The sequence below is a fragment of the Entelurus aequoreus genome, linkage group LG02, assembly GCF_033978785.1.
Source record: "Entelurus aequoreus isolate RoL-2023_Sb linkage group LG02, RoL_Eaeq_v1.1, whole genome shotgun sequence".
Taxonomy (NCBI): domain Eukaryota; kingdom Metazoa; phylum Chordata; class Actinopteri; order Syngnathiformes; family Syngnathidae; genus Entelurus; species Entelurus aequoreus.
In genome coordinates, this window is record NC_084732.1 from 35,552,390 (window position 1) to 35,564,903 (window position 12,514).

The window sequence follows — 12,514 nt, forward strand, 5'->3', positions numbered from 1 at the left end:
TGAGTGCCACACGGTTTATTAGAATTCACTGACAAAACACACATGAGACTTAGAATTTATTATAGGCTATACAATATATGCATTCCATACTATCAGCATTCATGCCTGACAAATGCCTTGTCACCTTCTTTGTGCAGAATTTATGTTGACTGGGGTATTTAAATGTCTGTGCCATACATATTGTTTCCTTCATGACATCATTGGAAAAGAGGATAATTTAAATGATTATAGTTAGACAGCCCTTAAGATTGATCTGGTAAACACTAATAATTGCTCTGCAAAGAAAGCAGTGTATGTGCAGTCTTTATAACAGGCCAGAGAGCAGGCAGTTGCTACAGTTTGTGACACTCCATGACAACAGGTCAGACCCATTGTTCGAAAGGAAGATGAAAAGGCTACCGATACTGGCAGTGCATGATGTGAACATCTAGAACCTTGCAATGAATACAAAAAATGTATGCAACATTTGAGTGCAACATGTTAAAAGCCCTGTATACATTAAATAATCTCTACCTTTGACTAAACAAAATAAGACATTTCACAAAACTTTCAGATGCAAGTTTCCTTTCCTCCTAGAGCCAATACTTGACACTATTTCCTGTAGGCCAGTAATGAAATAATGTTCTTACTAGAGTGCAAACACACATTCAAGTATTGATACATATAATTTTACATGATCAAAATACATGCACGGGTTGTGGCTGCAACAAATTGAGACCCCCTCTGAGTACTTAACTTTACACAGCTAGAAGGGAGCAAGTAATAAAAGGTTGTTTGCAGAGTTTAAGAGAAGAAAACAGATACACTTTTGCCCCAAAGGTGAGCTCTCTCTCTCACTGTGACAATAAAATAACTTGCGGTCCTTGTCGTTAGCTACACCTGCACAATATAACAAACTTTCGCCTAATACAAGGAGCCGCAGAAATAAAGACTGTCATATACGGTATAATTTACCAATGTATATATTATTCTGATTTACAAATGCACTGCATCATACAAGTATTTCCTACAATTAAATTGTGCAGGTGTACCTAATACACTGGTCTGATAACTGATTATATCACGAGGTGCTGTTGGCCAACAAACTTCATTTTGGGGAAAAAGTGATTTAATATAAAACATGAACACCCCATTTTTCTTTAAAGTACAGTCAAACAAGCAAATAAGACAAATACAAAGAAGACAAATACTGAACCAGGAACAGTTTGCATTTTCTCTCCTGTTGCTACAGAGTATCTGCTGATACAGGCTGGTTTTTTTTAATTTTTTAACAGCAATCCAACAAGAATTTAAAGGATCAAGAAACACTGATGCTTGATAGAAATGAAAGGAACCCCATCCTGCTCATTTCAAGCACTTTTTTTTAGGAAAATACTTGTGTAGTAGTCATGTAGAAGACAAACGTGTATCAGACTTTGAAGCGTCTTCTACTCGAACATGCCTACAATGTTGCCATTGGTCAGGGATCATACCAGACTATTCGCTACATTTAGGGAGTGGCCAAAGAAATTCAAACAGAGATAATGGAGAAACACCATAATATGGAACTTCCACATTGTGTAAAACAAGAGTACAACATTTTTATATATACATAAGACTGAAAAGTCTCACATCTGCAGTGGAAGGAGACAGTGCAGTTGGAACATTGGCTGATATCAAGTTCAGTCAAGGCTAATGTCTTAAAGAGTCTTCAAAATGTTAAGTTCTCCAAAAGTCCTTTCTGGTTATAAATGATAATCCTGGCGGGTTACTGATGAAGGTGCCGGGTACATCCAAAATACATAGCTGTGAAAATATAAAAAATAAAGTCAAATCCCACTGAAAAGGCATGAAGAAAATTGGGTAGGTGAGGCATGAAGAAAACAGGGTAGGTGTCAAACAAAGAGGTAAAAAGATGCATGCCATGCTATCAGGGTGTTTGGGTTTTTCTTGCGTTTGAGGAACTTCCTCTACCCCTCACTTCTGCTCTTCAATTTCTCGTTTGACTTCTGCGACATAATGGTGATCTTTACCATGAGCCACCTCCATGATGGCCACAGCCTAGACATGACAGAAACAGTTATTCTAACATTATTTTGCACTCCGTAGAGATTTGTGTACATGAATCTTTTATTCATATTATACAGCACGTAATCAGCATATCTTAATATACCTTATTGAGTGCTTTGACTCCTTGTGTCTTCTTCTCCAGCCCCAAATACAATCGACCCAGTTTCAGATACATGGACGCCACATTTAGAGAGTAGGCCGGATAGTGCACACTGCAGAGACAGAAAGGAGACACTTCATTTGCATAACGCCATAGCAAGCGAAAACAAAGATGGATTATCATTCCTGTTCTACCTGTATGGGTGAACAATCTTTTCTCCATAGTTCATGGCTCCGTCCCAGTCCTGCATGTAGAGACAGACGCCCATGGACTGATACATCATGTGCAGCATGTAGACGTTGGTATCTGCAAATATGGCGGCCATTTTCTCTTGGCTGAGTTCACACATCTCCAGCAGCTCGCTCGGACATGCTTAAAGAGTCAAGGAATGACGACGGCCGCAACAAGAAACAACTTAGGCCTATGAGCATGAGGAAAAAAGGATATTCTTGTAGTGTTTTGCTCTCCTGAACTCCTCGATGATACTCTTGGCGTAACGGACCATGGATCGGATTTCTTCAGGCTCAGGCGCTCCGGAACTAAGCTTACGGACTTCCATCTTTTCTTTGTCCTATAAAGAATCAGAGCAACATAATAGGCTCTGCTCGTAAGTTGTTTTGCTGAAAACTAAAAAGTGAGCTTAAAAAGTGAGCAGTTTATAAAAATAATAATAATAACAACAATAATAATAATAACAATAATATACCATAGCATTCTTCTAGTCTTACCATGTGTGTAATGTGTGCTATTACTTTGTTGTACAATGCTGCAACTTTGCTGAGTCTGTGGCTTATTTACTTGTGTCCTGTTTATTTCCTTTGTGCAAGGTGGAGGTTGTCGTAAATATTGAAAGAGAAGAGCGTTCACATTAATTATGACACGTCATTGCTGCACAAGTATAGGTGCATATCAATACATTTGAATAAGGTGCAAAAGTTAATTGATTTCAGGAGTTTAATTCAGACCAATAGATCAATTAATGGCTCAGGCTCCTGCAGTTTATTTACAATATTTAATATTTGGCATGTTTTCAAACTTGCATGGAATATTGAATGTGTTTTTCAAATTAGCTGCAAGTCTTAATCATTAAAACGATCAAGTAATTAAAAAATTCATTCTTGAAATATTTCACTCTGTATGTAGTGAAGCTATAAGATATTCACTTTTGGAATTACTGAAACTTTTTATAGATACATTGAATGATATGCACCTGTATATGAAACTGTAAACACAGCCAACTACTTCTGACAAGTGTACTTTGTGGAGGTGGCTGCTACCTTGGACTTGGTGGTGCACTCAGTACAGCGGCATGTAAAGAAGTAGGCGTCTAACAACCGTTCCATGCGGTCCTCTGTGGGGTACAGCAAGTCGATGTAACTGTTAAAGATCTGAAGGAGAGAAAAACAAACAATAATAAATCCTAATAGTATTTGCTTGTGAATATGATCAAATAGCTGCTCACCTCCTCTCCGGGGCTGATCTCCTTTACGGCTCTGACCTCAGCCACTGTGCCTTTGTAAGTCACAATGACATTTGGACTGCAGCTGTGGTTCATCAGTGCTACACTGGAGGGAATCATATCAGTCCAATGAGTCAAGGCCATCCATGGAAAAAACATCTGTTTCATGTAATTGGCCACCAAATAGTGAACAATGTAATGTAATATAAAATATTGTGACTGAGAAGAGCGCAGTGACCAATGAGTCTTCAATGAACCTAACATGCATGTGTTTGGAAGCTGGTGTAAACCAAAACAAGGGGGAGAACATGCAAACTCCACAAGCTGAGATTTGAAACCCCACAACTCCTGGCTGTGAGGTATGTCTGCTAATGTGCGCTGACTTGTCAAACAAAAACGTAGCGCAGGATCTGGTTGGAAGATGACAATGGTCTACATACTCGGGAAAAGCAGCCGAGCCAAGATGTGAGAGCTCCTCGTCTTCTATGGTGAAGCCATTGCAGTTCACCTAAAGACAGGAGGAGATGGAGAGCAGCAAGAGTAAGTACATGAACAAGTCACACTTCTGCTCCTGCTCGAGTGCATAAGTGGATTTATACCAGTGCTTTTCAAATATTTTCTGTGACACCCCCCATTGGAATAACAAAAATATTTCATGCCCCCTCCCACTCTCGATTGTCACTATAAATAGTATTATTTGTCTATGAAATCGTTTTAACTATACATCTGCATAACATCGTAAGCTTTTTAACATTAAAGGAAACACACCGGTCTTTCCTCGTCTCCCACCGCAGTTACAGTGAAGCAAATACGCTTAATCATATTCTGGTACGGCAAAAAAGCATGTTCCTCAAGGTCACACGCGCACCCACTAGCATTATACTGACATGTGTCTGGCAAAAGGCAGGGCGCTGTCAGTACCTGGATGTTGCACTCAAAAAGGCTAAAATGGTTAATGCGCAGGGCTCAATAATCACCATCTTGACTATGTAGCAGAAGTGGAGGGACTAAGTTGAAATAATAGCGGCTGAGGAGCCGAAGGACAAAAAGGGAAAAAAAGGAAAGCGCATTGATAGAAATCGATTTTGGGACAGCACTTTGGGACACCATCAGTAGTTTCTTCATTATTTCATGGATAAATGTCTCTTGTGTAAATAATATTTAACGTCTTTGGCTGGCGTTATCGACTCATTCTGCTTCGGTATGGTGCAGACCGGCAGTGCTACACTCAAACTACTTTGCCAAGATGGCCACAAAACAAAGTTATGTCAAACTGTAGCTATAATCTAATGATAGCGAGTGAGACCAAATGTTGTTGTTTGATCTTGCAAGGTTCATTGTGGCATTTGTAGGCCAACGCAACCTTAAGCATAACAATTAGTTGATGTGGTAATGTGGGGCACTCGTATCCCAAGGTACCACTGAATTCGATTTGAGATAAACAGTCATTGTAACACATTACAATAATACATATTACTCATAAGGTGCCTTTATCGGCACTTACACCGTACAGAAACTAAACAATAAAATCAATTGGATAAAAACCAACAACAAATATAGATCACATTTACATTACATAAGCAGTCAGGAATAGGTGTTTTTTGAATCTTGATTTAAAGAGGGAAATTGAGTCCATATTGAGAAGGTCTGGTGGTAGTGAGTTCCAAAGATGAGGGGCTGAGCGGCTGAAGGCTCGGGCACCCATGGTGGACAGTTTATTTAAGGGGACAGTGAGATGGATGAATGACAAGGATCTTAGGGAACCTGAGGGTGTAGCGACATGGAGCAGGTCAGAAAGATATGACGGGGAAAGGTTATGGATAGCTTTGAAAGTGAGGAGAATTATTTTAAATTGGATACAGTGTTTGATGGGTAGCCAGTGGAGCTGCAGCAGAAGAGGGGTGATGTGCTGGATTGAAAGGGTTCTGATGATTATCCGGGCAGCAGAGTTCTGAAGAAGCTGAAGTTTGTAGAGTGACTTGTGAGGAGACCAAGTGGAAGAGAAATGCAGTAGTCTAGGCGACAGGTGACAAGGCTATAAACCAGTATGGCAGCAGTATGTGGGGTTATGGATATTGCGTAAATGAAAGTAAACAGACCGGATATTGTGTGGACTTAAAAAGAGTGTGTGCTGTCGAGGATGACACTCAGACTCTTAACTTGGAAGGAGGGTGAGATGGAGGAATTGCCGAGCGTTGGGACATGCTGTTGGTCTTGGCTCGAATGGATTTGGTACAGACAATTAAGATTTCGTTTTTATTGCTGTTGAGTTGGAGGAAATTGGATGAGAACCACTGCTTGAGTTCAATGAGGCAGTCTGTAAGGGAGGAAGAAGGAAGAGAAGCAGTGGGTTTGGTAGAGAGTTAGAGCTGGGTGTCATCCGCATAACAGTGCAAATGTATTTTTAAATGTATGGAAAAAATATTGCCATAAGGTAGAATGTAAATTTTAAAAAGCAGAAGACAAAGACAGAGCCCTGGGTCACACCAGAGGAAACAGCAGACGGAGGGGATTTGGGTGAACGGAGTTTAACAAATGGAGTGCAGTCGGAGAGCTATGATTTAAACCAGTGAAGGGGTGTGTTTGTGATGCCAATACTGTGCAATCTATTGAAGAGGACACTGTGTGTGGCTTCAGTGAGATCTAAAAGGATGAGGATCATGAGAAGACCAGAATCAGCTGCCAGGAGGAGATCGTTTGTGATCATTACAAGTGCTGTTTCAGTGCTGTGCAGGGGGCAGAAACCAGACTGGAATTGTTCATATGGGTTATTTAACAGTGGGTGGGAGTGAAGCTGGGAGGAGACAGTTTTTTCAAGGATTAATGAAATGAATGGTAGTTTTGAAAGGGGACGAAGGTTATTATAATTATTTGGATCTGAGCCAGGTTTTTTTCAAAATTGGCCTGCTGTTTTGAAAGTTGAGGGAACAATTCCAGCGGTGAGTGAAGAATGGATGATATTAGTGATGAGGTGGATCAGTGAGGGGAGGCAGACTTTCACTAAAGCAGTTGGGAAGGGATATAAATGACAGGATGGCTTGGATCGGCGGAAACGTGCAGCGATGTCCAACTGTGAAGGCAGTGAAAAACTAGCAAAAGACTGGATGAAGGAGTCAGGGAGGGCAACTGTGGTTGAGGGGAAGAAGAAATAAGTTGTTGGTGAATCTGGGTGATTTTGGAATTGAAAAATTGCATAAAAAGGAACAACAAAATACAGATGAGTCCATAAGAGCGGGAAGTGAATGCGGTGGATTTGTAATTTTGACGAGAAGAAAGATTCATAGTAGGATGATTTGGTGTTGTTCAGGCAGTCTTTGTAATGTTGAAGGTGTTTGATGTACATGTCCTTGTGTATAGTAAATCCAGGTTTTTTGTAGAGACGTTCAAGATGGCGTCTCTTGGTTTTTAATTTGCGGAGTGTGTGAGTAAACCAGGGTGCACATAAGGGAACCCACTTATTAAAAAGGGAAGACAGGCAAAAAAACATGTCTAATCAAATTCCTTTTGGCTATTTTGGATACTTGCCCATGTGTTTGCAAATCCCAAACAGTTTTGCGGCTACCGTATGTGTGAGTAAATGAAACAAACCTGTGCAAAGAGCTCAGTGAGAGCCTGGTCATTTGGGAGGTTGCTGATGTGTTTGGAATAGAAGTGGTGAAGGGCGGCGATGTCTGTTTGGTTCATTTCCTCCTTTTCACTGTCCATTTTATCTAAATCTGAAAAAAGCAAATAAAAAAAAAGAGAGATTACATTCCTTGATACTAGCACCATTTCAGTCACATGGTTCTGCAGGATGCCATGTGTCATTGCCAGCCACACAAATACACACAAGTTGCAGTTGCTGGCCACTGAAATGCTTTGTGTGCACAACAAACAGGTGTGGCACCAAAAGGAGATGACTAAAACCCAGCAAGTTGGTGCCTGAAATACAAACTCACACAACTTAATTCATTATACAAACTCACACAACTTAATTCATTAAACAGACGAAAATCAGTCCTGTGAGCGCACCTCCTATACAATTACAGTACATGTATTACCTTAAATGAGAGCACAATGGGAGTAATGATTTAGCATGAAATTACAGAGCAATGAGTCTTGGGATTTAGGTCCCAGTGCGCTGCAGATTTAGAGTGGAGGGAGGCACAGAGAAACAGGACCTGAGGCTACAGCGCAGCCTAGATCTAGAACACTGCTAACACACATCACTGTAACTAAAGGTGATTGGAAAGGTAACTAAGAACACACACTTACTGTTAGCCAGCATTTATAGACCTTTCTGACCTCAAAGTTTTCCACTATTACAGTTTAACAGGATAAAAATAAAATAGAGAAAAAAAATAAAAATAAACACTAATCAAATACTGCAAAAGAAGGCACTCATAAAAACGGATGAAAATAAATTTACATACAATTACACACTGCTAAAATGAAATCTTACTAAATAAATAACATATTTTCTTAACTAAATGGTCGTTAAAATTAAAGAGCAAATGAAAATACAGCTTGACATCTTTACTCATAATTTTTGCGCTTATAAAAAACTTCTCTATTACTTTAGCTCCAGACTTCTTGTTTGTTTGATATTGTCATTACAGCCGCAAGTGGTGGAAAAGTGTTTTACATGTGAATACCGCTGTGGCCCATATGGACCACAGCTGAGAAACAGATATTTTTTGGTAGCACTCGCGGCCCAACAATGGGCCCCAGCCCTATGGTTAAGAGACACTGCTGCCATTTAACGTTTATCATTTAAAATAAATAATAGCTCTCCAAAAACAATAAGGCCTTAGCTTTATCCATTTTAAATCAAATAGGCCAAAAAGTTTATACTAGTTTGGACTTGGTAGCCAAAATGACTGAACAGCAATATGAATTTCTCTAGAACCCTAATAATTTGTGGCGTGTATTCAAAACACACAAAAACGTCCATTCTTACGTGCTTCAAACTCCTTGAGCAGCAGTAGTCTCTCTGAGGGTGTGCGCTCTGTCGTGACTCTCTGCAAGCAGAAACATTCAATTAAAAATATTATTAGGTGAAAAAAAACAGTTTAAGTACAACTAAACAGTTTGCTGTGAGCTTGTTACAAACATTTTAAGCAACATGCAGCCACTTGCAAACACAGCAGGAGAACGGCGCTACTGACTGCAGGCACTTTTGTTTTCACTGACATTTTAATTACACAACAAGTACAGTGGAACCTGCCATGTTGAACAATATACGTTCCAGGACGCTGGTTGATATTGTTCAGATTTTAAAAACTAATTTTTCCCCATAAAGAATTTAAATGGTAACCACTAACATTATTAAACCTTCACTAATTTCACAGGCACTGCTTTAAGTAAAAAATGTTGGATACCCATGGTATCCAGTTGACTTTGAGGTGTGTACTACTTTTCTACTGTAACCAGCCCGGGGTCCCCCCCTTCAAACTAAACTCAAGTGTAGAAATACACAGGCACACTGACTGGCATATGTTAGACCGGTGTTTCTTAACCATAGGGCCGGCCCATAGTTGGGCCGCGTGCGTCCCCAAGTGGGACGTCAAAAATTAGGTGTTTCTCAGCTGTGTCCATGTGGGCCGCAGCCGTTCTCAGTTGTAATACACTTTTACACCACTTGTGGTAGTTATGACAATTTCAAACAAACATAAAAAGTCTGGAAGTAAAGTTTATAGAGAAGTTTCTTAAAGGGGAACGGCACTTTTTTTTTTTGCCCATCATGACGATGTTTTTTTAATGCATTTTAACTTTTAAATAAAAGTAAATAAAAGTCTGCTTACAGCGGAGTCAATGGGAGCTCCTCTATTTCGCTCATAAAATCCAATAAACCATTGAAAAACTGCCAACAATACTCCATTTACATTTCGTGACTTGAATATTAACCAAGTATTAGTGATATTATTATTATAAGTGCTAACACAGACAAACTATTTATAGCGGCGCGTGATCACTTCTGTGTGTCCTTATGTTTACATCGAGTGGTCTGCCGCTTCCTGTAAGTTTATTCTAGATCATAAATCATGCAACTCACCTGGACAGAAAACATCTGAGTAGGTATTCCGTCAAGTTGGGACACTGACAGCCATTGAGGACCCAAAACTGGTGAGGATGACACTAAAAGCGCTTGTTCCCCCCACCCCGTTTCTTTGCAAGTAATTATGAGACATTCTTCACCTAAATGGGAATATATGAACATCCTAGCAGTCGGCATCCTAATGACAGCCGACCTTGCACAGTAAGTGATTTGTATTATGTGTGTTGGCGCTCATGAAGTCTGCATTGAGTAATTAGTGATGAAGGAAAAAAAGCAAACGTGATGCGTTTTTGAAATTAATGTGCCAAACATGCTTAAAATGATTTTAAAAAATATGTAAACATTCAATGTTATTATAAATATCCCCGTTACTACATTACATATATACTTACATCACGTATATAAAACCTCAAAGGAGGCGTTTGGATGTTTTTTTTAAGAGCTTTATTTCTATTTACCTATCTATCTTTATTTTCTTTATTTCTCCCATTTATTTAATATTTAGAATGCAAGAAAAAAATATAACATCCATCGTCATGTCTTTCAAAATGATTGTAAACGATAGGCAAAATTCCACAAAAAGTTCAGTTCTCCTTGAAGCGCAAAAATTATGCTCTGTATTTTTATTTGCACTTAAATTTTTTATTTTAGCACTGCGTAATTGTATGAACTTTTTAAATCAGTGTTTATTAGTTCCTTCTTTTGCAGAATATTTGATTAGTAATTGTTGTTGTAATCAGCCTGACCTAAGCCTTAATAATAATAATCTTTGTGATTAACACAAGGTTTCATAGCATTTGACAAGTTTTATCTTGTTAAACTATAAGTCGGTTATATATAATTATTAAATGTGATTAAAATCAAGAGTAAGATTACTAATGCATTGGGTGGGCCCCGGGCTCCTCTGTATCGGAAAAGTTGGGACCCTCGGTCAAAAAGGTTAAGAACCCCTGTGTTAGACTACATTGTGATAGCTTCCAACTCAACTTCTGTGGTCATCACATTTTTTATTCGCCATCTTTGGTGCACTTCTGTAGTGGCGTCATGTAGTGAAGTAAGAGTTTTTATTGGTTTAGGTTTGTTTTTGAGTAGTACCTAGCTTGTCCTGTAGTTAGGTTTCTATTTTTGGTCATTTAGATCTAATATTTTCTCTAATTCCAGTTTATTTTGTACAGAGGCTTTTAATGTATATGTTGACTATATTTTATGCACAGATTCACTTTTTGGTACTTGGTAGACTTTTTTTTTTTTTTTTTTTTTTTTTTTTTTAAAGTATATTCTACATATTTGTGTCCTAAATTAGGTTTTAAATATGTCTTACATGTATTACAGTGCAGTATTAATCTTATTTTCTATTATTTTGATGTGGCGATCGATTAAGATATTCACCAAGCGAGACTTCCATTTCCGGGATGAGGGTAAACACTGCTAACAACAACAACATAGCAGCTAATCTTGGGGCTACTCTATATTCATCAAGTTGACCAACTTTGGGAAGAACAACTTTTTGATACACTTTTTCAACTCATCAATAACATCTTCACATTGGTGAGCCTTTGACGTAAGCGATATCAAAAGACAAATCCGATACGTTCCAGGACTTAATGTGACTCAGCACACAACCTAATGATATCAGCTATAAGCAGCTGACTGGGCAATGCCAAGTGGAGATGAAATTTGTTGATGCACTTTATCTTCAACATCATCAGCGCCACATGACTGGTGAGACTTGTGGAAAGACAAGGCGGGACATGCAATGCTAACAACATGGAATGCTAACAACACGACTAAAAGGTCATAGCTTCAACTGGAAGAACAACACATACCCATGGTTTCAGCACATTGAAGCCTAGTTGTAATTTATAGGAATTACCTAAGATGTGACAAAGTATTTTCACATATCGGTCATGTTTTAGTGTCTGGGGCGAACGTCATAGCAGTGAAACTTGGGAGTACAGTAGGGCTGTAACGATTAGTCGACAATGTCAACAATGAAATTTGTCGCCGACAATTATATTTGTCGACAATAGTCATGACGTCGTCACTCGTATTTTTCCGGCCGGAAGTGGGTCACTCGCAAAAACATCGCCAGTGATAACATGTAAAGTGTGAGGATATTCCCTCTTATTCTTTATTAAAAAAATGAATACCTTGCTCATTTTGCACAGCGGACCTTGTTTTTATGGCAGTACATCTGTGATACGCGAGCATTTAATGCTGAGATATGTCGTCTGACATTTGGAGGGAGAATGCGGACATAGTACTGTTAGCTTTTACCTTGCTATCTAGCTATCAAGTGTGAGACAAAGTTGTGTGAAAAATAACTACAATTTTAGCCAAAGCAGCGTCAATTTGCAATGCCGTAAAAAAAAGGCACTTTGACAAACGCAAACCCCCACACGCACAAAGGTACCAATACAGAGGTATCATAAGATTAAACATATAATCAATTAAATAACCAACATTGTAAGAATTAATCAAATATAAAATTCTACACATTGAGTCTATTAAAGTGGTAAAACTGCCAGGAGTTAATCAATAGTCAGACACAATATATCAGTGTGCAGCTTTTTAAACATCACTAAATGCTTTTCCTTTTGAGGAAGTTAGATTTTGTTGTACGTTTTCATTTCTGCGATTATAACTTATATAAACAAGGTTAATTGTTTTTTTAGCGCTTTGCCTTACCTTTTTTCTAAATGGATGACATTTTATCAGTCATTTTAATTTATTTTTATAACAGCTGAATGAGCAACACAGTTATTGCAGAAATAAATATTTATGAATCAATTAGTCATCTTTGTTGTTAGTAAGCACATGCCTAAAATAACTTAAGCTGCATTTAGCAGTAGATGGAAAAACTAGAGCC

The 12,514-nt window shown here is 38.6% G+C and overlaps 1 protein-coding gene across 1 annotated transcript in view; it reads right to left on the reverse strand.

The window, feature by feature from the left end:
• The window catches only part of smyd2a (SET and MYND domain containing 2a), a 28,699-nt gene continuing 16,185 nt past the window's right edge, over window positions 1-12,514 (reverse strand). Inside the window, exons 4-12 of the mRNA XM_062025929.1 lie at window positions 8,548-8,608; window positions 7,197-7,324; window positions 4,049-4,116; window positions 3,612-3,714; window positions 3,427-3,537; window positions 2,597-2,720; window positions 2,344-2,518; window positions 2,153-2,261; window positions 1-2,040 (exon numbers count right to left, since the gene is read on the reverse strand). Coding sequence (XP_061881913.1) covers window positions 1,957-2,040; window positions 2,153-2,261; window positions 2,344-2,518; window positions 2,597-2,720; window positions 3,427-3,537; window positions 3,612-3,714; window positions 4,049-4,116; window positions 7,197-7,324; window positions 8,548-8,608 — 963 coding nt within the window. The 3' untranslated portion in view covers window positions 1-1,956. The remainder of the gene's footprint in view (window positions 2,041-2,152; window positions 2,262-2,343; window positions 2,519-2,596; window positions 2,721-3,426; window positions 3,538-3,611; window positions 3,715-4,048; window positions 4,117-7,196; window positions 7,325-8,547; window positions 8,609-12,514) is intronic.